Source organism: Blennius ocellaris (assembly GCF_963422515.1).
Source record: "Blennius ocellaris genome assembly, chromosome: 13".
NCBI lineage: Eukaryota > Metazoa > Chordata > Actinopteri > Blenniiformes > Blenniidae > Blennius > Blennius ocellaris.
The window spans coordinates 15,001-42,524 of NC_137662.1; the positions used below are offsets into that span (position 1 = coordinate 15,001).

The 27,524-nt window shown below is 45.9% G+C and overlaps 1 protein-coding gene across 1 annotated transcript in view; it reads right to left on the bottom strand.

The window, feature by feature from the left end:
- The window catches only part of LOC308138271 (Golgi-specific brefeldin A-resistance guanine nucleotide exchange factor 1-like), a gene marked incomplete at its 3' end in the record, with an annotated part of 97,951 nt that overhangs the window by 13,230 nt on the left and 57,197 nt on the right, over positions 1 to 27,524 (bottom strand). Inside the window, exons 5-8 of the mRNA XM_080507353.1 lie at positions 22,241 to 22,359; positions 22,018 to 22,126; positions 20,612 to 20,672; positions 4,988 to 5,042 (exon numbers count right to left, since the gene is read on the bottom strand). Of these exons, the coding sequence (XP_080363479.1) occupies positions 4,988 to 5,042; positions 20,612 to 20,672; positions 22,018 to 22,126; positions 22,241 to 22,359 (344 nt within the window). The remainder of the gene's footprint in view (positions 1 to 4,987; positions 5,043 to 20,611; positions 20,673 to 22,017; positions 22,127 to 22,240; positions 22,360 to 27,524) is intronic.

The window sequence follows — 27,524 nt, forward strand, 5'->3', positions numbered from 1 at the left end:
GAGAGAGAGAGAGAGGTTGAGCACGCAGAGGAAGAATCTGAGCGCAGAAATGATTTTTGAGCGCGCAATCTCAAGTTTGTCTTTGCGCAATTTAAATATTTCCTCAAAATGTTATTAGTGCGCTTGCACAATTAATTTTTTTGCGCTCAAATTTTCCCATCGCTCGCTCAGAATTTTGGCACAAATATAACCCCATATGGATAGTCTCGAGGTTTCATTGTCCCCTGCACAGGTTCAAGACACCCTGTGGCAGAACAGAACCGAGCTCCTCCTCATTCCACAGTAGGAAGGGTGGTCTTTTCTTGCTATGCTTCATTTACGCGTCAGTGAACATAGAACTGATGTGCCTTGCCGAAAGGTTCCGGGTTTGTCTCGTCTGTCCACAGGACGTTCTCCCAGAAGCTTTGGGGCTTGTCAGCATGCAGTGTCCTCATTGGTCGTCTCCCATCAAGCCCATTTTGGCTCCAACAACAATCGACGGATGATCTGACACTGAGGTACCTTGACCTTGGAGTTGACCTTTCATTTCTTTGCAGGTTGTTCTGGACTCTTTTGTAACAATTGGTATTATGCGTCTCTTCACTTTGTCATCAATGTTCCTCGTCCAGGGAGGCTGGCCACAGTCCTGCAGACCTTCAATCTCTGAATGACACGTGCAGCTGTAGTGACACGGACATGGTCTTACAGCCTCTACCTAAAGCTACCTAAAGGTACCTAAAGGTGCCTAAAGGTAGAGGCTGTAAGCCCAGCATGTTAAAACATGCTGGGCTTACAGCCTCTACCTAAAGGTGCCTAAAGGTACCTAAAGGTACCTAAAGGTAGAGGCTGTAAGACCAGCATGTTAAAACATGCTGGTCTTACAGCCTCTACCTAAAGGTACCTAAAGGTACCTAAAGGTAGAGGCTGTAAGACCAGCATCTACCTAAAGGTACCTAAAGGTACCTAAAGGTGCCTAAAGGTAGAGGTTGTAAGACCGCCATGTTAAAACATGCTGGTCGATAATTTCTCTAATCTCCAGAGACCACTCTGTCCTTGGCTTCCTGTGGTCCATGTGGAGTGTGGGACACGCCATGTCCCCAAACAGCACAGTGACCACTCTTCACCCTTTTACCAGCCCGACTGACTGATGAGACATTTGTAGACACCTCAGATGCTGATTGGAGGACACATCTTGGCTCAACATGTCCCTACGGTGAAATCACTTCCAATCTTTCCGAGAGGTACCATCATTTTTGTCCAGGCCTCTTTCACGAGTTTGTTCATTAAAACTGTTGAACCACAATTCAAAAGCAATGTCTGATTTTCCCTACTTCATTTTCATTGAATGTTTTATTTATTATTTATATGTTATTTCTGTGACCATTGTTTGTTTTTCTATTTTGTCGACTTGTGTTCCTACTTAATCTACCTGGAGAGCATCAACATGAGCTAACGGCTATCATGCTAGTGGTGCTAACTCGGTGGTGATGGCGAAGGGCTGCGCTCTACCGAGTGAAGGTCTGGGATTGTGAAGCACAGATCACAGCAGCAGGACTTCACAGGAGAACAGGAAGTGTGCAGTCCAGAACACTTGGAGCAGCATGAAGACAGATTCAAGTCTAGACCGGGACTCTTCAGTTCTGGGCCTAGTGGGCTGGGGTCCTGCAGGTTTGTCCCTCCCTGCTTCAGCACACCTCAATCTGATGATGATGTCACCATCAAGCTTTTAAAAAGCTCACTAACCAGCTTCTTATTGCATTTAGGTGTGTTGGAACTGGGAGAGAAACAAACCCTGCAGAACTGAAGAGATCTGGTCTAGAAGGACATGAGAACTCTCCCTTCTAACCAGCCTCGAAAAACACATGTCTCATAACGTCCCCACTTCCTGAGAATGAGCAAATATGTCCCATCAAATAGTCCAACGTCTCAGCTTCAACATGTGGTATGTTGTTTCACACAGACTGGCAATAAAGTGTGTTCATGAGATTTACATGTATGAAGTTTGGAAATGTTTTCATTTCCATTCAATGATCAGCTGGCTCCCTATCAAAGACAACTGCTTCATCAATCAAAGCCCTCCTTGGATGAATGAATGAATGAATGAATGAATGGCTGGATGAATGGATGAATGAATGGATGGATGAATGAAAGCTCCAGAGATTGGTGGAGTTGGAAGATGAAAGCAATAATTGCAGCAAAACGTAGCTGAAATTTGTCAATAACCACATTCAAAATAAAGTCAATTGACGAAATGAACAAGGCGCTGCACAGAGCATTGATATGAGAAAGCCTCCTCACACCTGGTCTCACCGTTCTGCCTCCTCACACCTGGTCTCACCGTTCTGCCTCCTCACACCTGGTCTCACCGTTCTGCCTCCTCACACCTGGTCTCACCGTGCTGCCTCCTCACACCTGGTCTCACCGTTCTGCCTCATCACACCTGGTCTCACCGTGCTGCCTCCTCACACCTGGTCTCACCGTTCTGCCTCCTCACACCTGGTCTCACCGTGCTGCCGCCTCACACCTGGTCTCACCGTTCTGCCTCATCACACCTGGTCTCACCGTTCTGCCTCATCACACCTGGTCTCACCGTTCTGCCTCATCACACCTGGTCTCACCGTTCTGCCTCATCACACCTGGTCTCACCGTGCTGCCTCCTCACACCTGGTCTCACCGTTCTGCCTCCTCACACCTGGTCTCACCGTTCTGCCTCATCACACCTGGTCTCACCGTGCTGCCGCCTCACACCTGGTCTGACCGTGCTGCCTCATCACACCTGGTCTCACCGTGCTGCCTCCTCACACCTGGTCTCACCGTGCTGCCTCCTCACACCTGGTCTCACCGTGCTGCCGCCTCACACCTGGTCTTACCGTGCTGCCTCATCACACCTGGTCTCACCGTGCTGCCTCCTCACACCTGGTCTCACCGTTCTGCCTCATCACACCTGGTCTCACCGTGCTGCCGCCTCACACCTGGTCTCACCGTGCTGCCTCCTCACACCTGGTCTCACCGTTCTGCCTCATCACACCTGGTCTCACCGTGCTGCCGCCTCACACCTGGTCTCACCGTGCTGCCTCATCACACCTGGTCTCACCGTGCTGCCGCCTCACACCTGGTCTCACCGTGCTGCCTCCTCACACCTGGTCTCACCGTTCTGCCTCATCACACCTGGTCTCACCGTGCTGCCGCCTCACACCTGGTCTCACCGTGCTGCCTCATCACACCTGGTCTCACCGTGCTGCCTCCTCACACCTGGTCTCACCGTGCTGCCTCATCACACCTGGTCTCACCGTGCTGCCTCCTCACACCTGGTCTCACCGTGCTGCCTCCTCACACCTGGTCTCACCGTGCTGCCTCCTCACACCTGGTCTCACCGTTCTGCCTCCTCACACCTGGTCTCACCGTTCTGCCTCCTCACACCTGGTCTCACCGTTCTGCCTCCTCACACCTGGTCTTACCGTGCTGCCTCCTCACACCTGGTCTCACCGTGCTGCCTCATCACACCTGGTCTCACCGTGCTGCCTCCTCACACCTGGTCTCACCGTGCTGCCTCATCACACCTGGTCTCACCGTGCTGCCTCCTCACACCTGGTCTCACCGTGCTGCCGCCTCACACCTGGTCTCACCGTGCTGCCTCATCACACCTGGTCTCACCGTTCTGCCTCATCACACCTGGTCTCACCGTGCTGCCTCCTCACACCTGGTCTCACCGTTCTGCCTCATCACACCTGGTCTCACCGTTCTGCCTCATCACACCTGGTCTCACCGTTCTGCCTCATCACACCTGGTCTCACCGTTCTGCCTCATCACACCTGGTCTCACCGTGCTGCCTCCTCACACCTGGTCTCACCGTGCTGCCTCCTCACACCTGGTCTCACCGTGCTGCCTCCTCACACCTGGTCTCACCGTTCTGCCTCATCACACCTGGTCTCACCGTGCTGCCTCCTCACACCTGGTCTCACCGTGCTGCCTCCTCACACCTGGTCTCACCGTGCTGCCTCATCACACCTGGTCTCACCGTTCTGCCTCCTCACACCTGGTCTCACCGTTCTGCCTCCTCACACCTGGTCTCACCGTGCTGCCTCCTCACACCTGGTCTCACCGTGCTGCCTCACCACACCTGGTCTCACCGTTCTGCCTCATCACACCTGGTCTCACCGTGCTGCCTCCTCACTCAACATTATTACACCAGACCCTGGTAGCAGCAGAGATATACAGAATCTCCAGATTGTCAGAACTCAAGATGGAGGTCCTCCTCTCATCCTCTCCTCCTTCTCTCATGCTATCATCCTCTCTACCTCCTCCTCTCCTCCTCCTCCTCTCATGCTGTCATCCTCTCTTCCTCCTTCCCCTCCTCCCCTCCTCCTCCCAGGACCTGCAGCTAAACACAGCTAGAAGATAAAAGGTGCTTCTTCTCTGAAGAGGAAGTTAAAGACATTCATTAGATAACCAAAATACACTGCCACTACTCCCACCAAGGAACCATGGCCGCCAGTCAACAGACGAATCCAGCAATCTGAAGCAACAGACTGATCCAGCCTGAGGCAGAATAAGGCAGCCAGTGCCAGACGATGTCAGTACCCTCTCTAATCCGTCGTGACGTGTGTCCCTATGCTGCTCTGTACCTGTCAGATACTGAGTGACCAGGATACAAGAAGAGGTCTGCAGAAAGGAAAAGGGCCACAAACAAACGCAGGAAGCAGAAAACTGAGCAGTACTCAAAGTACAAATGATCTGAACGACCCGGCAGGCACAGGATGAAAAGAAATATGTTGGTTTCTCTGTCTGATATAAGTAGTACAGTGTATAGTAGAGAAAACACTGGGGAGAACTCATGTGACTGTGTTGCTATAGAAGACAGGTCGACACTTCTCCATGTAACAGCCACAGACCGAATGTTGATAGAAATGTGATCGCAGCAAAAAGGCAATGATGGACAATGAGAGAAACCAAAAGGGGAACCAGAGCAGGCAGATGGGGTTCACATTCAACATCTCAATCATGTTACCTTCTTCATGTTGGCACCAACGAAGCTCTTGGCCTCCTCTTTGAACTGTGGTAATCTGGGAAAACAAAGCAGAGTAGCGTTTGGATGTGTACTGTCAAAGACTGTATAGGCATCTCATCCTGGAAACAGGAAAACTCACATGGTAGAACAGAATGCGAAAAATACCGAATCGGTAGAAGACAGAAAAAAAAGACGATTTCACTTCTGAATAGAGGACAAGAAAGTTTTGAAAGTGAAATGAAGTGTGAAGGTGAAAGTATGGCGACGTCACCTGGTGTTGAAGATGGAGGGGGTTTTTCACTCGACTCTCAGTCGCTTTGAATGGGAGCATTTTCGCAGTTTTCAGGATTTTTTTCAGAAACGGTTAGCCCGATCGTTAAGGAAAGCCGCAAGCACACTATTCCCGAATTGTCCACACACTTTGCTCCGCTTCGTGCGGACATGCTCCCAACGCTGCGGTACCAAATATCTGCTTCCTTACAGTTTGCAACATTTTAAAAGTAATAGGTCTAACCCAGGGGTCGGCAACCTTTAATGCTCAAAGAGCCATTTGGTCCCGTTTCCCACTGAACACAACACCCAGAGAGAGAGACACATTTTATTTTGACAGGCAGACCATGCCAGGACGACACGACACACAAAACCTTCTTCACTGCTGGTTGACAACTTACAACTAATAAACTAAACTACATGAACTAAGCAACAAAAACACAACACAATTATTACCAACACTACAAAGCTAATATAACCCCAATAATTACATTTAAAACACGACAAACAGAAGCTCCCATGATGCATTGCAGCTCCTTTATTGCGACACATTATTAAAATGGAAGATAAATGTGGGAGATGTGGATTGTTAGAACCATGAGTGTGATGGTGTGTCTTTAATGTCCTGTAGTTGTTGTGGAATTCACTAGAATGTTCCGTCACTCTCAACAAGTCTGTAATGAACCTCCTGGAACTGTGGGCTTTTACTGTGAAAGGTACAGGAAGCTCCCAGCTTCAGACACCAGTTGAGCCGCTGTCATGACCTGCAGCCGCAATTCTACGTTCTTCATGCCATTATTGTTGTAATGACGTCACATCGCTGCGTCGTTCACGACCCTACATTTTACCACTCTTTGTAGCGGGACTGCGCTCTGGGTGGCCTTGCCTCCTTACGTCCCTCCGGGATGAACTGCAGTGGGACCGAGGCTCAAGGAGCCGCAGTGGAGGGACCGAAGAGCCGCGGGTTGCCGACCCCTGTTCTAACCGAATGAAGTGGCCAGGATTGTACACGCCATATTCATGTAAACACAAGTAAGACAAATGCTTCATGTCTGAGTTTCAAAATGGCCCACATAACTAGGCAGATTTGTAATTTTTTTTTTTTTTTTTTTTTAATAACACATATTATGTTGTTTTTCTTCCCTACAGATAGCAAAAGAACGTGTACTTGGAAAACTACGTGACAAAGGATGTCCCTGGTGAAGCGGCCCGCTGCCAGAACCAGCCTTCACCTTCAGAGGGGGTCACGGTTGTAGGGGCTTGTGAAAAGAATGTGAAGATTGTTCCTTTGCTGCTCGCTCCACATAATAAAATACCTCAATCTTTTTCTTTAAAAAAAAAAATTGTTTTCAAATATGTTTACTCGAGAAGTGGTACTATTTGCACTACAAGCTACTTCTGGTAGGTTGGCGATGATAAAAAGGACTCTGGCACTGACAGTGCTTGTGAAAGTGTCTTAATTCATACAGGCTTTGCATGACGGTCTAGTTTCCAAGAGGGTTACTGCCTTGATGTTGATTGTTGTTGAGATCTTGCACATGTCTGATGGCACCTATGGAGTCTCCATGGAACCTCAGAAGCTGTCCAGGGTTGTGTACACCAGTGTTTTTCAACCTTTTTTGAGAAAAGACACACTTTTTTCTTTGGAAAAATCTTGAGGCACACCACCACTCGAAAATGTTAAAATGTGAAACTCTGTAGCCTCTATTAACAATATAAAGTCTTTCTCATCAAAGTTTTATCAACATGAATCAAATAAATACAGAAAAAAGTATTTACCAATTCCTTTTTTTTATTTTTACTCCGTCAGTGTGAAACCTGGACCTGATGGATGAAGAGCTGAGATCCTGGTTCACATTCTTCCTTTTCAAAAACTTCTCCATCACTGTCACTGACACAGTACTTTGATACAAGATGGTAGCAGGAGGTGGAGATTAACCACACTGACGTCTGTTAAGTTTCATTTCACCGGAAACGTTCTGTGCTGCCCTCTAGTGGTGAAGAGTATTGTAGCATCACGGAGTTGGTCGCTGCAGGGCATGATGGGAGTTCAGGTTATGTGTTGCCGGAGGTTATTGAGGGTTATTGTCGGGGTTGTTGTGTGTGTTGATTTGTGCTTGTGTTGTGTTTTTGTTCCCCGGTTCAGTTAGCTAATTATTTCGTCTAGTTTGGTTTGTTGGATGTTGGTGTGCAACCAGGAGTGAGAAATGTGTTGTGTGGAGTGTCATCCTGCTATCAAGTTCTGGTTGCGTGCCGTCATGTCAAAATAAAAGCGTCTGGTGATCAGTTGGCAGAAAAGAATCTCAACTCAGAGTAATTCTTCCGCGGCGCTCGCCACAGTGTTTATACAAAATCACTCTGCATATAAATGTTCTTTAGAAAAAAAGTCAAATTGGATAATTTCCCACGGCACACCTGACTGTATCTCGCGGAACACCAGTGTGCCGCGGCACAGTGGCTGGAAAACACTGGTGTACACCAACACCACAGCGAGAGTGATGAGATCTGACAGTGAGACGGAAACGCCCTTGCACCACTGCTGTTCATCATTGTACTCCATTATCTATCCCCTGTATCGGTCTTCATATCAAATCACACACCAGCAGCAGAAATCCAGCCACATCCTTTACCTGCATTCACATATTCTCATGTTGAGAAAAGCCGACTTCACAGCAGTAGGGACCAAAAACGGAAAAACACAAATTGCAAGAAGCTGCAGGTTATAAGCAGTGTTAAAACCTGACCCAGATATGCAAGATAATCTAGTACCAAGATTTCATATTGTAAAAGGAAAATGCCCTTTGGATTCTAACGGTTTTCTATATAAAGTGAGAATAAAATGTCATCTTTAAGTCACATGTTGTCACACACAAACCTTAACATTTAAAGGGTTGACAGGCTTCTTATGTCTGGTAAATATGAAGACTGGGATGAGAAGAGGAAAACCTGTGGCACAAACATTTTGACATTCTGACCTTTTCACTTCACGTAGACAGAATGTGAGGAAGGTCCTCACCGCTGTGAGCCAAGAGCCCGGCGGCTTTGCTCTCTACATCTTTAGTGCGCTCCTTGTTTGGGACTATTTAATGTCTTCTGCAGCGTCCAACCAGATGAGAGTGTGAACACAAAGGATTGTAGAAAGTGTCCTAAGCTGCTCCGCAAGGCAATATCATGGTGGGAACCGCAACCTTTCAACCTGAGACACAAATAAACTGACTGCTGGAGTGTGCGTGTGTGTGTGTGTTCTGAAGCTTTGCAGGAAAATGAGATGTCAGTGTGCGCGCGCGCGCACGCAAGCACGCACACACGCACACACGCACACACACACACACACACACACACACACACACACACACACACACACACACACACACAGGCAAACAAAAAGAGGTCTGTCGCCCTCCTGACATTATCCTGCCGTTAATAGAGTGTTGTCCTGCTCGCTGCATTATTGGATGATCTGTGGGTCCAACAGATTAACATGCCTAATACTTTCAGCAGGCAATCTGACGCTCCTTCTGAAGGGCTGCGGCTCATTATTCTCTCTGGGAGGGTCACAACTCCATTATCCAGGGCCTGTGGGTAAGTGGGGGGGTGGACGTGACAAAATGAGAAGAGAGCTGTGTGCGTGTGTGTGTGTGTGTGTGTGTGTGTGTGTGTGTGTGTGTGTGTGTGTGTGTGTGTGTGTGTGTGTGTGTGTGTGTGTGTGTGTGTGTGTGTGTGTGTGTGTGTGTGTGTGTGTGTGTGTGTGTGTGTGAGAGAGAGAGAGAGTGAGAGACACACACACACAGTTTGATGATATCTATGCTTCCACTTGGGGCTACTGTGGTTTTGAATTATTGTGTTCTCCCAGTGCACATCAGTTACACATAAGATATGCAAAAGAAAATTGTCAGGAAAGTGATGGAACTATGGAGTTGTGATGTATAAAGTCATGGCACTATGGAGTTGTGATGTATAAAGTCATGGCACTATGGAGTTGTGATGTATAAAGTCATGACACTATGGAGTTGTGATGTATAAAGTCATGGCACTATGGAGTTGTGATGTAAAAAGTCACGGCACTATGGAGTTGTGATGTATAAAGTCACGGCACTATGGAGTTGTGATGTATAAAGTGAAGGCACTATGGAGTTGTGATGTATAAAGTGATGACACTATGGAGTTGTGATGTAGAAAGTGATGGCACTATGGAGTTGTGATGTATAAAGTGAAGGCACTATGGAGTTGTGATGTATAAAGTGATGGCACAATGGAGTTGTGATGTATAAAGTGATGACACTATGGAGTTGTGATGTATAAAGTGATGGCACTATGGAGTTGTGATGTATAAAGTGAAGGCACTATGGAGTTGTGATGTATAAAGTGATGACACTATGGAGTTGTGATGTAGAAAGTGATGGCACTATGGAGTTGTGATGTATAAAGTGAAGGCACGATGGAGTTGTGATGTATAAAGTGATGGCACAATGGAGTTGTGATGTATAAAGTGATGACACTATGGAGTTGTGATGTATAAAGTGATGGCACTATGGAGTTGTGATGTGTAAAGTGATGGCACTATGGAGTTGTGATGTATAAAGTGAAGGCACTATGGAGTTGTGATGTATAAAGTCATGGCACTATGGAGTTGTGATGTATAAAGTCATGGCACTATGGAGTTGTGATGTATAAAGTCATGACACTATGGAGTTGTGATGTATAAAGTCATGGCACTATGGAGTTGTGATGTATAAAGTCACGGCACTATGGAGTTGTGATGTATAAAGTCACGGCACTATGGAGTTGTGATGTATAAAGTGAAGGCACTATGGAGTTGTGATGTATAAAGTGATGACACTATGGAGTTGTGATGTAGAAAGTGATGGCACTATGGAGTTGTGATGTATAAAGTGAAGGCACTATGGAGTTGTGATGTATAAAGTGATGGCACAATGGAGTTGTGATGTATAAAGTGATGACACTATGGAGTTGTGATGTATAAAGTGATGGCACTATGGAGTTGTGATGTGTAAAGTGATGGCACTATGGAGTTGTGATGTATAAAGTGAAGGCACTATGGAGTTGTGATGTATAAAGTCATGGCACTATGGAGTTGTGATGTATAAAGTCATGGCACTATGGAGTTGTGATGTATAAAGTCATGACACTATGGAGTTGTGATGTATAAAGTCATGGCACTATGGAGTTGTGATGTAAAAAGTCACGGCACTATGGAGTTGTGATGTATAAAGTCACGGCACTATGGAGTTGTGATGTATAAAGTGAAGGCACTATGGAGTTGTGATGTATAAAGTGATGACACTATGGAGTTGTGATGTAGAAAGTGATGGCACTATGGAGTTGTGATGTATAAAGTGAAGGCACTATGGAGTTGTGATGTATAAAGTGATGGCACAATGGAGTTGTGATGTATAAAGTGATGACACTATGGAGTTGTGATGTATAAAGTGATGGCACTATGGAGTTGTGATGTGTAAAGTGATGGCACTATGGAGTTGTGATGTATAAAGTGAAGGCACTATGGAGTTGTGATGTATAAAGTCATGGCACTATGGAGTTGTGATGTATAAAGTCATGGCACGATGGAGTTGTGATGTATAAAGTGAAGGCACTATGGAGTTGTGATGTATAAAGTGATGGCACTACGGAGTTGTGATGTATAAAGTGAAGGCACTATGGAGTTGTGATGTATAAAGTCATGGCACTATAGAGTTGTGATGTATAAAGTGATGACACTATGGAGTTGTGATGTATAAAGTCATGGCACTATAGAGTTGTGATGTATAAAGTCATGGCACTATGGAGTTGTGATGTATAAAGTCATGGCACTATGGAGTTGTGATGTATAAAGTGATGACACTATGGAGTTGTGATGTATAAAGTCATGGCACTATGGAGTTGTGATGTACAAAGTGATGGCACTATGGAGTTGTGATGTATAAAGTGACGGCACTATGGAGTTGTGATGTGTAAAGTGACGGCACTATGGAGTTGTGATGTGTAAAGTGATGACACTATGGAGTTGTGATGTAGAAAGTGAAGGCACTATGGAGTTGTGATGTATAAAGTGACGGCACTATGGAGTTGTGATGTATAAAGTCACGGCACTATGGAGTTGTGATGTATAAAGTGAAGGCACTATGGAGTTGTGATGTATAAAGTGATGACACTATGGAGTTGTGATGTATAAAGTGATGGCACTATGGAGTTGTGATGTATAAAGTGATGGCACTATGGAGTTGTGATGTATAAAGTGAAGGCACTATGGAGTTGTGATGTATAAAGTGATGGCACTATGGAGTTGTGATGTATAAAGTGATGACACTATGGAGTTGTGATGTATAAAGTGATGGCACTATGGAGTTGTGATGTGTAAAGTGATGGCACTATGGAGTTGTGATGTATAAAGTGAAGGCACTATGGAGTTGTGATGTATAAAGTCATGGCACTATGGAGTTGTGATGTATAAAGTCATGGCACTATGGAGTTGTGATGTAAAAAGTCACGGCACTATGGAGTTGTGATGTATAAAGTCACGGCACTATGGAGTTGTGATGTATAAAGTGAAGGCACTATGGAGTTGTGATGTATAAAGTGATGACACTATGGAGTTGTGATGTAGAAAGTGATGGCACTATGGAGTTGTGATGTATAAAGTGAAGGCACTATGGAGTTGTGATGTATAAAGTGAAGGCACTATGGAGTTGTGATGTATAAAGTCATGGCACTATGGAGTTGTGATGTATAAAGTCATGGCACGATGGAGTTGTGATGTATAAAGTGAAGGCACTATGGAGTTGTGATGTATAAAGTGATGGCACTACGGAGTTGTGATGTATAAAGTGAAGGCACTATGGAGTTGTGATGTATAAAGTCATGGCACTATAGAGTTGTGATGTATAAATTGATGACACTATGGAGTTGTGATGTATAAAGTCATGGCACTATAGAGTTGTGATGTATAAAGTCATGGCACTATGGAGTTGTGATGTATAAAGTCATGGCACTATGGAGTTGTGATGTATAAAGTGATGACACTATGGAGTTGTGATGTATAAAGTCATGGCACTATGGAGTTGTGATGTACAAAGTGATGGCACTATGGAGTTGTGATGTAAAAAGTCACGGCACTATGGAGTTGTGATGTATAAAGTCACGGCACTATGGAGTTGTGATGTATAAAGTGAAGGCACTATGGAGTTGTGATGTATAAAGTGATGACACTATGGAGTTGTGATGTAGAAAGTGATGGCACTATGGAGTTGTGATGTATAAAGTGAAGGCACTATGGAGTTGTGATGTATAAAGTGATGGCACAATGGAGTTGTGATGTATAAAGTGATGACACTATGGAGTTGTGATGTATAAAGTGATGGCACTATGGAGTTGTGATGTGTAAAGTGATGGCACTATGGAGTTGTGATGTATAAAGTGAAGGCACTATGGAGTTGTGATGTATAAAGTCATGGCACTATGGAGTTGTGATGTATAAAGTCATGGCACGATGGAGTTGTGATGTATAAAGTGAAGGCACTATGGAGTTGTGATGTATAAAGTGATGGCACTACGGAGTTGTGATGTATAAAGTGAAGGCACTATGGAGTTGTGATGTATAAAGTCATGGCACTATAGAGTTGTGATGTATAAAGTGATGACACTATGGAGTTGTGATGTATAAAGTCATGGCACTATAGAGTTGTGATGTATAAAGTCATGGCACTATGGAGTTGTGATGTATAAAGTCATGGCACTATGGAGTTGTGATGTATAAAGTGATGACACTATGGAGTTGTGATGTATAAAGTCATGGCACTATGGAGTTGTGATGTACAAAGTGATGGCACTATGGAGTTGTGATGTATAAAGTGACGGCACTATGGAGTTGTGATGTGTAAAGTGACGGCACTATGGAGTTGTGATGTGTAAAGTGATGACACTATGGAGTTGTGATGTAGAAAGTGAAGGCACTATGGAGTTGTGATGTATAAAGTGACGGCACTATGGAGTTGTGATGTATAAAGTCACGGCACTATGGAGTTGTGATGTATAAAGTGAAGGCACTATGGAGTTGTGATGTATAAAGTGATGACACTATGGAGTTGTGATGTATAAAGTGATGGCACTATGGAGTTGTGATGTATAAAGTGATGGCACTATGGAGTTGTGATGTATAAAGTGAAGGCACTATGGAGTTGTGATGTATAAAGTGATGGCACTATGGAGTTGTGATGTATAAAGTGATGACACTATGGAGTTGTGATGTATAAAGTGATGGCACTATGGAGTTGTGATGTGTAAAGTGATGGCACTATGGAGTTGTGATGTATAAAGTGAAGGCACTATGGAGTTGTGATGTATAAAGTCATGGCACTATGGAGTTGTGATGTATAAAGTCATGGCACTATGGAGTTGTGATGTAAAAAGTCACGGCACTATGGAGTTGTGATGTATAAAGTCACGGCACTATGGAGTTGTGATGTATAAAGTGAAGGCACTATGGAGTTGTGATGTATAAAGTGATGACACTATGGAGTTGTGATGTAGAAAGTGATGGCACTATGGAGTTGTGATGTATAAAGTGAAGGCACTATGGAGTTGTGATGTATAAAGTGAAGGCACTATGGAGTTGTGATGTATAAAGTCATGGCACTATGGAGTTGTGATGTATAAAGTCATGGCACGATGGAGTTGTGATGTATAAAGTGAAGGCACTATGGAGTTGTGATGTATAAAGTGATGGCACTACGGAGTTGTGATGTATAAAGTGAAGGCACTATGGAGTTGTGATGTATAAAGTCATGGCACTATAGAGTTGTGATGTATAAATTGATGACACTATGGAGTTGTGATGTATAAAGTCATGGCACTATAGAGTTGTGATGTATAAAGTCATGGCACTATGGAGTTGTGATGTATAAAGTCATGGCACTATGGAGTTGTGATGTATAAAGTGATGACACTATGGAGTTGTGATGTATAAAGTCATGGCACTATGGAGTTGTGATGTACAAAGTGATGGCACTATGGAGTTGTGATGTATAAAGTGACGGCACTATGGAGTTGTGATGTGTAAAGTGACGGCACTATGGAGTTGTGATGTGTAAAGTGATGACACTATGGAGTTGTGATGTAGAAAGTGAAGGCACTATGGAGTTGTGATGTAGAAAGTGAAGGCACTATGGAGTTGTGATGTACAAAGTGATGGCACTAATGAAGTTGTGATGTATAAAGTGATGGCACTATGGAGTTGTGATGTATAAAGTCATGGCACTATGGAGTTGTGATGTATAAAGTGATGACACTATGGAGTTGTGATGTACAAAGTGACGACACTATGGAGTTGTGATGTACAAAGTGACGGCACTATGGAGTTGTGATGTACAAAGTGACGGCACTATGGAGTTGTGATGTACAAAGTCACGGCACTATGGAGTTGTGATGTATAAAGTGAAGGCACTATGGAGTTGTGATGTATAAAGTGATGACACTATGGAGTTGTGATGTATAAAGTGATGGCACTATGGAGTTGTGATGTATAAAGTGAAGGCACTATGGAGTTGTGATGTATAAAGTGATGGCACTATGGAGTTGTGATGTATAAAGTGATGACACTATGGAGTTGTGATGTATAAAGTGATGGCACTATGGAGTTGTGATGTGTAAAGTGATGGCACTATGGAGTTGTGATGTATAAAGTGAAGGCACTATGGAGTTGTGATGTATAAAGTCATGGCACTATGGAGTTGTGATGTATAAAGTGATGACACTATGGAGTTGTGATGTATAAAGTCATGGCACTATGGAGTTGTGATGTATAAAGTCATGGCACTATGGAGTTGTGATGTATAAAGTCATGGCACTATGGAGTTGTGATGTATAAAGTGATGACACTATGGAGTTGTGATGTATAAAGTGATGACACTATGGAGTTGTGATGTATAAAGTGATGACACTATGGAGTTGTGATGTATAAAGTCATGGCACTATAGAGTTGTGATGTATAAAGTCATGGCACTATGGAGTTGTGATGTATAAAGTCATGGCACTATGGAGTTGTGATGTATAAAGTCATGGCACTATGGAGTTGTGATGTATAAAGTGATGACACTATGGAGTTGTGATGTATAAAGTCATGGCACTATGGAGTTGTGATGTACAAAGTGATGGCACTATGGAGTTGTGATGTATAAAGTGACGGCACTATGGAGTTGTGATGTGTAAAGTGACGGCACTATGGAGTTGTGATGTGTAAAGTGACGGCACTATGGAGTTGTGATGTGTAAAGTGATGACACTATGGAGTTGTGATGTAGAAAGTGAAGGCACTATGGAGTTGTGATGTAGAAAGTGAAGGCACTATGGAGTTGTGATGTAGAAAGTGAAGGCACTATGGAGTTGTGATGTATAAAGTGATGGCACAATGGAGTTGTGATGTATAAAGTGATGGCACTATGGAGTTGTGATGTATAAAGTCATGGCACTATGGAGTTGTGATGTATAAAGTGATGACACTATGGAGTTGTGATGTACAAAGTGACGACACTATGGAGTTGTGATGTACAAAGTGACGGCACTATGGAGTTGTGATGTATAAAGTGACGGCACTATGGAGTTGTGATGTATAAAGTGACGGCACTATGGAGTTGTGATGTATAAAGTGATGACACTATGGAGTTGTGATGTATAAAGTCATGGCACGATGGAGTTGTGATGTATAAAGTGAAGGCACTATGGAGTTGTGATGTATAAAGTGATGGCACTACGGAGTTGTGATGTATAAAGTGATGACACTATGGAGTTGTGATGTATAAAGTCATGGCACTATAGAGTTGTGATGTATAAAGTCATGGCACTATGGAGTTGTGATGTATAAAGTCATGGCACTATGGAGTTGTGATGTATAAAGTGATGACACTATGGAGTTGTGATGTATAAAGTCATGGCACTATGGAGTTGTGATGTACAAAGTGATGGCACTATGGAGTTGTGATGTATAAAGTGACGGCACTATGGAGTTGTGATGTGTAAAGTGACGGCACTATGGAGTTGTGATGTGTAAAGTGACGGCACTATGGAGTTGTGATGTGTAAAGTGATGACACTATGGAGTTGTGATGTAGAAAGTGAAGGCACTATGGAGTTGTGATGTAGAAAGTGAAGGCACTATGGAGTTGTGATGTAGAAAGTGAAGGCACTATGGAGTTGTGATGTATAAAGTGATGGCACAATGGAGTTGTGATGTATAAAGTTATGGCACTATGGAGTTGTGATGTATAAAGTCATGGCACTATGGAGTTGTGATGTATAAAGTGATGACACTATGGAGTTGTGATGTACAAAGTGACGACACTATGGAGTTGTGATGTACAAAGTGACGGCACTATGGAGTTGTGATGTATAAAGTGACGGCACTATGGAGTTGTGATGTATAAAGTGACGGCACTATGGAGTTGTGATGTATAAAGTGATGACACTATGGAGTTGTGATGTATAAAGTCATGGCACGATGGAGTTGTGATGTATAAAGTGAAGGCACTATGGAGTTGTGATGTATAAAGTGATGGCACTACGGAGTTGTGATGTATAAAGTGATGACACTATGGAGTTGTGATGTATAAAGTCATGGCACTATAGAGTTGTGATGTATAAAGTCATGGCACTATGGAGTTGTGATGTATAAAGTCATGGCACTATGGAGTTGTGATGTATAAAGTGATGACACTATGGAGTTGTGATGTATAAAGTCATGGCACTATGGAGTTGTGATGTACAAAGTGATGGCACTATGGAGTTGTGATGTATAAAGTGACGGCACTATGGAGTTGTGATGTGTAAAGTGACGGCACTATGGAGTTGTGATGTGTAAAGTGATGACACTATGGAGTTGTGATGTAGAAAGTGAAGGCACTATGGAGTTGTGATGTAGAAAGTGAAGGCACTATGGAGTTGTGATGTAGTAAGTGAAGGCACTATGGAGTTGTGATGTAGAAAGTGATGGCACTAATGAAGTTGTGATGTATAAAGTGATGGCACTATGGAGTTGTGATGTATAAAGTCATGGCACTATGGAGTTGTGATGTATAAAGTGATGACACTATGGAGTTGTGATGTACAAAGTGACGACACTATGGAGTTGTGATGTACAAAGTGACGGCACTATGGAGTTGTGATGTATAAAGTGACGGCACTATGGAGTTGTGATGTATAAAGTGACGGCACTATGGAGTTGTGATGTATAAAGTGAAGGCACTATGGAGTTGTGATGTATAAAGTGAAGGCACTATGGAGTTGTGATGTCCTGGCTGCAGACAACAGGTGGCCCCAGACCGGAGGTCACCTGACCTCCATAGAGCAACTTCATCCTCTTTGTGTGTTTTTTTCTGAACTTCAAGGAAATCACCGGAACTTTGATAGTTTCTCGCTATATATGGTTTATGCAATATACAGAAGAAACTCAATTAGAGATGAGGCGTCTGCTCAACGCAAGAATACGCTTTCCTAACAACTTCAGTGCCCCGAGATGATTTCTTTGGAGGGAGTAACGTAACGGTAGGTTTCTATCTCGCAGCAGGTCGTTAATATATTGAACATTACGTTTGTTACGCAAAAGTTAGGATGTATAAAAAAAACAATGAATAATGTAAAAGATCAAATAAATAATGTATATAATAATATAGCGGGTCTCCCAAGGACAATACTTGTGTTTCATCAGAAACATTACATGTTAACGTGTATTTTTGTGACGCAGATGCTGAAATGCTGGAGTGGGTGCAGCGCCAACTGCACAACGGCTGGCTGCATGCAGCCTGAGCTGGTGAATGAGTGTCTGAAGAGAAGACTTTTAACTGTGGCTGCACTGGGGCTGAATGACAACAGACGGGACTGCAGCGACATCGATATGGAGAATCACTCAAAGCGTTAAAGGAACACTTGGCTGACACACTGAGCCTGCTGTTCTCTGGCAATGTTTGCTGAAACACTAAATGTGAGCTTGGAGGAAACTTTCAGCATTGTTGTAACATCCTCTCTGCCACAATGTGGGTTTTTAATGCACTGCTGCTGCGGGGGTCACAGGCATTTCCGTGTGGATTTTCGGCCTTGCCCACTACGTTCTGAGGTTTTTCTCTGAGCCGTGGAATGACACTGTGGATGGTCGACGCTCTAACCCCCACATTCCGCCAGGTTTACTCTCAATGAGCTGAGGGAAAGAATGGAAGATGGGGAAATGAATAGGCATGGTTTTTAGATGTGTCCAGATTTTATTTTGGAAAGTCTTTCCCTCAAAAAGACATCAGCACACAGGATGTCGTCACTATTGGAGGAGGACATGTACAAAATGTCACGTTGTAAATAGAATCAAGTTGAGTTCACCTGGGTTCTAGAACTAAAATGGAATTAAGATGACGACTCTGACAACACAAAAACATGCATGTTGTATTCATTCGAGGAATAAAGTAATAAACCTGAAGTGAACACGTCCCCAGTCCAAGGAATTTCTGTCGCAGCAACATTTGTCTGGGGGCACGGTTGTCCTGTTGCCCCTCCCTCACCTCTGCCAGTCTGCTCCAGAGCAGCGGTGGCTACGTACGTTTACCACCATAGAGCATGGAATGAATAACGGCATGTAAAGTCTAACACCACTGCATTATTATTATTATCTTTCTTGAGTTCCTTATACATTGTATTTACACTGTTTAATAAAGTGTTCATGTGAAATATAAATCAATTTAAAATACTACATTTAAAGGAATTGGCAACTTTCAAAAGACTTGGTGATTTAACTTTGTAATGTTCTTTGTCTTCAAAATGCTCACGTCTCAGTTTTACACACAGTATAAAGTCGCTAAGAGCCAATTAACCAAATATGGAACTCTATAAAATGGTGTTTTCAAACCTGCCGGCTACACATGACACAGTGGAGGCGACGCGGCGGTTGTATATTGTGAATGACGACGTCCAGACGACCATAAATGTCCAGTACAGTGTGCAGACAGAAGAAGAGCCAGACGATCCGGTATGTCACAAACAAGCCGTGAGGAAGAGCTCAGCGCAAACCAACAGTTGGCCTTTGCTGGAAACGGAAATAAAGCCGTCGCTTTGTGGCAAATCCTGCGTCAAATAGTGTCGGCGGAGACAAACACACCTCCGGAGGAGGAGGTTGAATCAAAGCAGAACTTTATTTAGAGCCGTTGTTTGTTCTCCTGCTGTGCTGCTCCACATTCAGATGAGCAGACAAGCTTTTCCTCTGTAGCTGATTCTCCTGATTGCTTCTGTCTGCTATCGCTGCCAATGCTAATTCTGTGTGTGTGCGCGTGTGCGTGTGTGTGTGTCTATAATATGCTCCTTAGTATTTATGGGGGTTGGAGCTGTGCTGTTAGAGCAAAGATCAGCTTCATCTATATGCAGATCATACAGCGTGCAGCTCAATTGGCTCATCCCCTCGTCTGCGGCTGAATGTGACCGGCACCCTGATGCACGAGGACAGGCTGGATGGAGTCCCACCTCCCTGAAGGTGTGTGTGCGCTGTGAGAGAGGAGTCTTAATGCTAAATGCCATGGAGGGAAGCGTGAGATCAGCGGCCCACTGACCCCTCTGCAGGCGGCACCGGAACCAGGGCTGAGGGGAACATCCACAGGTGAGGAGTGAAATCGCTGCCTGTTCCCAGCAGGATTCTCATCTCATTCATTCAAACTAGGAATATCATCGTCGAAACACACATTTGTATCAAGGAGAGGCTTTAATCACCCGTCAGACCCTTCAGCCATTAATATTTACTGCCTTATAACGAGACATAAGTTAGGAAAGCTGAATTGTGTTCATTTACACGACAACAGCGCCCAGAGCCACTGGACACAGAACTTTTCCAGAACACTTCCATGTCTGTCTAAACGGGGGGAAAAGTGAGTTAGTCTGACACGCTGCGCCAGCGAACCACAGCCAGTGGCGGTCCTTCTGCCCAAGCAGGAAGAAGATCCGTACATAACAATGACTGAAGTGTGCGCCGTTGAATTGATCAGTGTTTCTGACATCATCATCATCATCATCATCATCCGGACCACGTGGAGAACATGGACTGTTCCATTCAGACACCGAGTGAACCCAAACCATGCAGAGAGAGCGTTTGAAGGAGCTTCCATGCATGTGTACGTAGGTGGTTTCAGTGAAAACAGCCCCCACTAGTGGCCACACCTGAAAACCCTTTGGCCGTTTTGAAAACACATGAAACCTTTCTGAAAGGGCAACATAGAAACAAGGCGTTTTCTCCTGAAACGTGGTGATAAGGGGTCTCCACATACACCCACTGACCCTCCAGAAGCACTAAGGCCTCCATACGGTGTGTGCTGCCCACTGACCTGGAGAACAGAAGCTGCACCATGTCCACCAGTGTGTGTTCCGCCGACTTCCTGAGGAGCTCTGCAGACACACAACATCAAACATACAGTCAACACTTTCAGCTGTTTCCTTGTCATGGAGGAGAACAGGAGGACAGACACCAGAGAGACTGCTGCTCACAGCCTGGCAAACACTGGCCTGGAAACATTCCACCCTTACTTAAAGCTATCCTGTGTGTAGATTTAGTCATTTAAAGTCCTAGTGAAATGAAACTTCCACCTCCAAAACACTCTGGCTGTCGCTTCTCGGGACATTTTCATGCTAACTGGCCGAAGGGTAAAATGTTAAAACACGACAATCTGCGAGAAAATAGCCGATAAACGTTGGTATTTCCGCTGCTGGGCGGAGCTTCTGACAATAACAGAGTGACATCACTAGTTGTGCACACGCCCAAGTTGTGTTTACATTATGGAGGATCAGAGTTTTGACCACGAAGAGGCTGAATTTAACCATATTTCATCATCATCATCATTTCAAACCCAGTGATTGATGAAGAAGACACAGAAGGTCGTTCTGCCATCGGTGACCCCGTCTGGAACATGTTTGAGGAAGCAGAAGACGCTTCGTCCTCCATCCGTCCTCGTCTCCTCGTCTCCTCGTCTCAGCAGCCGCCAGTTTTTACCTTTGAGGCTTTGAGACTCCTGACTTTTGTCAGAACGACCCGGCTTCATGGATCACGTTGAAGCGCTTTTCCGACTGCGTGGAATCACCGAAGATGAGTCCCGGTATTACTTGATCATCTACTAGCCGCGCGAGCTAGCGGCTCCCGCTAGCCACTCCCGCCGCCTGTGCTCCTTTTGTCCTCTCTCGGTCTCTTCCAGGCTCAATCTTTCATCAAGGCTCATAAAACGCCGACTATAACTTCAAAACACTGTTAAAACTTTGATATTTAAGAGGAAACAAACCAATATAAACACAACAGATCAAGATCTGCACATCTCTTGACGTCACGCCCACGAAGAAGGATTCCCCCGACTTCCTCGGCTAGAGATTCAAAATTCAAATAAATTCAAATAACTCTGCCCCACCACTGCGACAACAGTGGTGGGGCAGAGTCGGAGAAACCTTAGAAGTAGTACCCCAACTATTGTTTTTTGCAAAGTAGTGTTCTACATTTCACTAGGACTTTAAAGTCTGTTTGTCAATGTTGATAGAAGGGTGGTGCTTTGTGATTCACATGCAGAAGATTGTAGGTTTAAATCCCGTGTGCGGCCTTCCTGTGTGGAGTTCACATGTTGTCAGTGTGGCGTGACTGGGTTTTCTCCAACACTTCAGAGCCGTGCGAGGTTCACTGGTGCCCTCGGGTGTGAATGTGGGTGTGGACAGGTCACCCGTGTGTGACCAGCTAGTGAAGTCTTGTGCTCACCACTCAGCCGCATCTCAAAGCAGATCCTGAAGCAGGACTGCATGATCTCACACACCGACTCGTTGGTCAGGTGAGCTCCGACAGGCGTCAGCAGGAGAGTCCTCAGAACCTGAAGCAGCACAAACACAAGAACGTCCCCCAGACGTTAATACAGCATTTCTACTCCATTCCTTGTACGCGACGTGAAGCCCCTCTGCTACACTGGAGCCAGAAGGCGCCGTACCTGGAGGATCTTCATCAGGACCACCTCGTCGCTGGCGGGGTCCGTCCCCACGAATCGGGCGTGTGTGACTGCGTCCGCCATGTTCTCAATGGCCTCTGCCGCTGCCTCATGGTTGGCGTCTGCAAACGGCAGGAGCATTCGTCAGAGTCAGGGACCGTCAGAACGAAGGCAGTGAGAGAGTGAGTGAGGAAACACTGCTGGTTCCCCGGACCTTTGTTCAAGAGTGCATCATATTACACAACGTAGGAACTCATTAAACTTCATGCAGGGTTTCCTCTGCACCTTCACAGCAGCGAGCCTCCAGCAGTTATTTGGACGGTCAGTTGTTGAAAAAGATCAAATACCACAGAATTTGTTTTCAAGCTTGAACCTCAGACGAGGGGACAACTGGTGAGGGTTTCACTTGTTAACACACCGTAATGAGGAGACAGCCTCCAGCAGGGGGCGCTGCTGTGACTCCTCCAAGTGCCACTTCACACCGGGAGTCAAAAAGGCTTCAATCCGGCCCCACAGGTCATCGAGCAAGGAGGTTATAAAGGACTTATAGGAGGGGTTTTTACATTTCTCTGAATTTTGCAGCAGAATATTTAGTTAAAAATGACTATGTTGAGATTGGAGTCATTTCCAGTACTTAATCGTTTGATCTTGCAAAATTGTAGACGGTTTCATCTCGTACACTGTGACCACAATAAAGCAAAACTTTAAAGAGTCAATTTAAAGGTTATTGTAGCAATATTTTACCAGTCCAGCCGCTCAACATGAAACTGGACTGTGTGTGGTCCATGAAGTTACATTTCATTTAGTACGTATATTTTATACCTCTTTGTATATATTATGTACCAGTGGCAGCTGGTCAATAAAGGGTGCCTCAAAGAGACTAACGAAGCCTCTGCTTGTATTTGTTTACTAGTACGTTCATAAGAGTCTTCACAAGTGTCTCTGTTCACTGGCTGTTTAAAAGAAAGAGAATGTTTCACCACGAGGGGGCTTCATATTCACTAGCAGTTTAAAAGTCCTATAATTTTCACCACTAGGGGGCTCTCTGTCTAAAAGAAAAAGTAAGATTGTCGTCATGCGGTTTCTAAAGGTGCTATATTTACATTAAGTTAACTTTAGCTGCAATCGAATAATAACCAAGAGCCGACCCAAGAAATGTATCACCAGCCACCATTGTTATATACATGTACTATATATATATATATATATATATATACACATGTTTACATTGGTTCAATGACGTGCTTTTAAATAAGTATGTTTATTCCATAATATATTTAGTGTTTGGTTCCTTCAATATCATCACAATGTAGTATTTTGTAGTCCACAATGCATTATGTACCAGTAAAGGTCGATTTCCTCAAAATATTGGGGTGTTAGTAGAGGGAGTTCACTTATTTTTTTTTTGTTTTTGCTCCATTTATTAATTTCTATTTTATGTTAATTTGATCAGAATCAAAATCAGACATTATTCTTGTACAGCAATAAGACAAAATATATATTTTACCAGCACTAATTGCTGCCCAAACGCTTCAAGTACAAATCAGACGTGATTTGTTCGTCCATACTTGTGGAAAATCCCTTTTCTTGCATGTGTTTCCATCTCAGTATCTGTGCAGGAAGTTTTTATTCATGTGCGGTATCTGATATGTTTTAAGTTTTTATTAGCCTGTAACTTGAAAAGCCAAAGAGGAAAGGAGCCATGGTTGAAGTGAGAGTGTACCAAGGTCTACACACACAGAACGAGGGCTTTATTTCTAGCTGGTACAACACGTCCACAGTATAATGGAGATAACAGAGTATGACACTGCAGCCTGGTGGGACGTTAATATGTGCAGCTGCTGGGCCTGAAGAGCTGAGACTGGGAGCCCAGTGGTGGCTCCCCCATGGCGACTGGGGGGGGGGGGGGGGGGGGCTTCACCTCCACCGTCAGGTTCAGCTCTCTATGACCGAATGGCAGGAATCCACTGCAGGATGACCCACCAGAGAGAGACGTGCCTCTCGTTGGTGGAGCAGCACCGCGGCTCTAATGAGCAGATGTGGCCCTTGGTTGGATGCAGCCTGGGACACACTGAGCAACAGGAGCCAGTGTTTTTGAAACCTGAGCGGCTGGCCGGCTATCTGCCTGTTTTCCTTTCCCATCGCCTCCCGGAGCGGCAATTCATTAACTAATAAGCAGAGAGAGAGAGGGGTGGGAGAGCCTGGGGGGGGGGGGGGGGGGGGGGGGGGGGTCACACAGGAGGATTTGTGAAGACCATGAAGACTGGAGGTTTTAGGGTCGTGGTTATCACACAACATTTGATCATTCCAGGTCAGGAAGCCTTTTTTTTTTATTGACTGGTGTGAAAAGCTGTGGCGCAGACAGAAGTCTGTAAAACTCTGAGAAGAGCTGGAGCCCAAGCAGGGCCCACGTCCCCCCCCCCCCCGGAGGCCAGGGCCACGACAAGCATGGAGGCCAGGGCGCAGAAACTGGAGCCACCGGGGGATCCGGCAGAATGTCAGAAGTGATATAAAACACTAATCCCGCTCTTGGCACACGGTCTATACAAGCGCTCTCCAGAGGAGGGGCCCATTGTTAAAATAACACAGGGGAAAGGAGAGGCTCAGTATGTGAGTGTGTGCCTGAGGGTATGTGGGCAAAGTCAACAGGGGGCTGAACCAGCTGCCACATAAAGCAGTTTAAGTATATCAAACTCTGCTCGCAAAAAATCAAAGCCGTGGCGTGAGTGCAGCGAGCGGCGAGGCCACAAAAAGCCCTCGACCTGCACTCTGCATCTTCAGAACGCAAACAAAGGCTGCCGCCGTTTCCATGCGCAGGGGAGGAAATGAGTTTGTTCACCTGTTCGTCTTCTGAATAGCGCAAGATCAGCTTTCAGGCTTGCACCACTGGACAGCAGGACGGGGACACACACACACACACACACACACACACACACACACACACACACACACACACACCGACCTGGACACATCTGATGTGTAAACAAGGAGCTGTTCCTCCCAACGCTTTCACTCTCTTCCTGCTGAATCACAGCAGAGGAGAAGAAGAAGAAGAAGAAGAAGAAGAAGAAGAAGAGGCCCTCTTTCATGGAGCGAAGTGGTGATCATCTCAGAGAGACACCCTGAGACCCCCCCCCCCCCCCCTACTAAACCCGACCAGACATGACCTGGGTAGTGTCTGCTGTGTCTTTGAGAGACGGAGAGGACGGAGGAGTTTCTGTTTATTCCAGAACAAGGTTGCATAAACATGTGTCCTCAGTGTCCACAGCTCCAGGGAGGGGGGGGTAAGGTTGACCTCACAACCCTGGACTGACGGAACATGGGGGACGGGGTCCTTTTCAATCCTGCCACCCAGACCAGGCTCAAACTGAGAGAGAAGAGTGGAGGACAGACGTGCAGCACCACACACCTGTGAAGAGCCGAGGCAGCAGCAGGGCGCCGCTCCTCAGCCTCTGGCCAGCAGATGGCAGTAGTGGACAGGAGCAGTGCTTCCTGTGTATTCAGCCTGGGGCTCCAACACATGGTGGAGCGGGACTCTGACAGCGGATCAAACAGTCGGAACAAGTCTCGGAAGTTAAACCGCTGAAGAGCTGAGAAAAGTAAAACTGACTGTTCTTCTTGAATTCCATAAACACCACGAGGTGACGCCAGGGCTTCTATTATTCATTTGTTTCATATGAAGAAAAACAGGTTTGGTTTGAGGAGTTTGGAGGCTTTTGGTGGAAAGGCCTGTTTGGTGTTGAAGCTGCTGGAGCTGCTCAGGAGAGCAGTGGACTTTCAGTTCCTCTTCCTCAACCACCAAACGTTTCACTGAACATGAACTCGACTGTACCTCAGTGTGTTTCAAACTGATGGTAGTTTGCCTGGTTCGGACGTCTGGTCTGCACAAACTGAACTTTCCCTCCAGAGGGTTTGGGTCCATGTTGAGGAAACGAGAATGTACATTGTGGGCGTGAAGCAGCTGTGAGTGGAGACAAAACGACTGTCTCCAACCAGCCGCTCTGCACCGTCAGCACCCAGTCCAGCTCCTCACACCCGCCTCAAGTTTCAATGCTCTTTCAACTGGCATTCCATAACGTGGCCTTAAAGCCCCACCCCCACTGCCAGACCCCCCCACCACCACCTCCATTACCCCCCACTGCCAGACCCCCCCACCACCACCTCCATTACCCCCCACTGCCAGACCCCACCACCACCACCTCCATTACCCCCCCACCACCACATCCATTACCCTCCACTGCCAGACCCCCCCACCACCACATCCATTACCGTCCACTGCCAGCACCCCCCTACCACCACCACCACCTCCACTACCCTCCACTGTAAGAACCCCCCACCACCACATCCATTACCCTCCACTGATGAACTCCCCACCACCATTACCATTAACCCTACCCGCCACCACCGTTACGCCCCACCACCATTATCCCCTACTGCCAGAACCCCCCCCACCACTACCCCTCCGCCCTGCCAGACCCCCCCCAGCACCACCACTACCGTACCGTGCCAGAACTACCACCACCACCACCACTACCCAACCCTACCAGACCCACCACCACCACCACCACCACCACCACTACCCTACCCTACCAGACCCACCACCACCACCACCACCACTACCCTACCAGACCCACCACCACCACCACCACCACCACTACCCTACCAGACCCACCACCACCACCACCACCACCACTACCCTACCAGACCCACCACCACCACCACCACCACTACCCTACCCTACCAGACCCACCACCACCACCACCACCACTACCACCACCACCACTACCCTATCCTTTCACCACCACTACCCTACCCTACCAGACCCACCACCACCACCACCACCACTACCCTACCCTACCAGACCCACCACCACCACCACCACCACTACCACCACCACCACTACCACTACCCTACCCTACCAGACCCACCACCACCACCACCACCACTACCCTACCCTACCAGACCCACCACCACCACCACCACTACCCTATCCTTTCACCACCACTACCCTACCCTACCAGACCCACCACCACCACCACCACTACCCTACCCTACCAGACCCACCACCACCACTACCACCACTACCCTACCCTACCAGACCCACCACCACCACCACCACCACTACCCTACCCTACCAGACCCACCACCACCACCACCACTACCCTATCCTTTCACCACCACTACCCTACCCTACCAGACCCACCACCACCACCACCACTACCCTACCCTACCAGACCCACCACCACCACTACCCTACCCTACCAGACCCACCACCACCACCACCCTG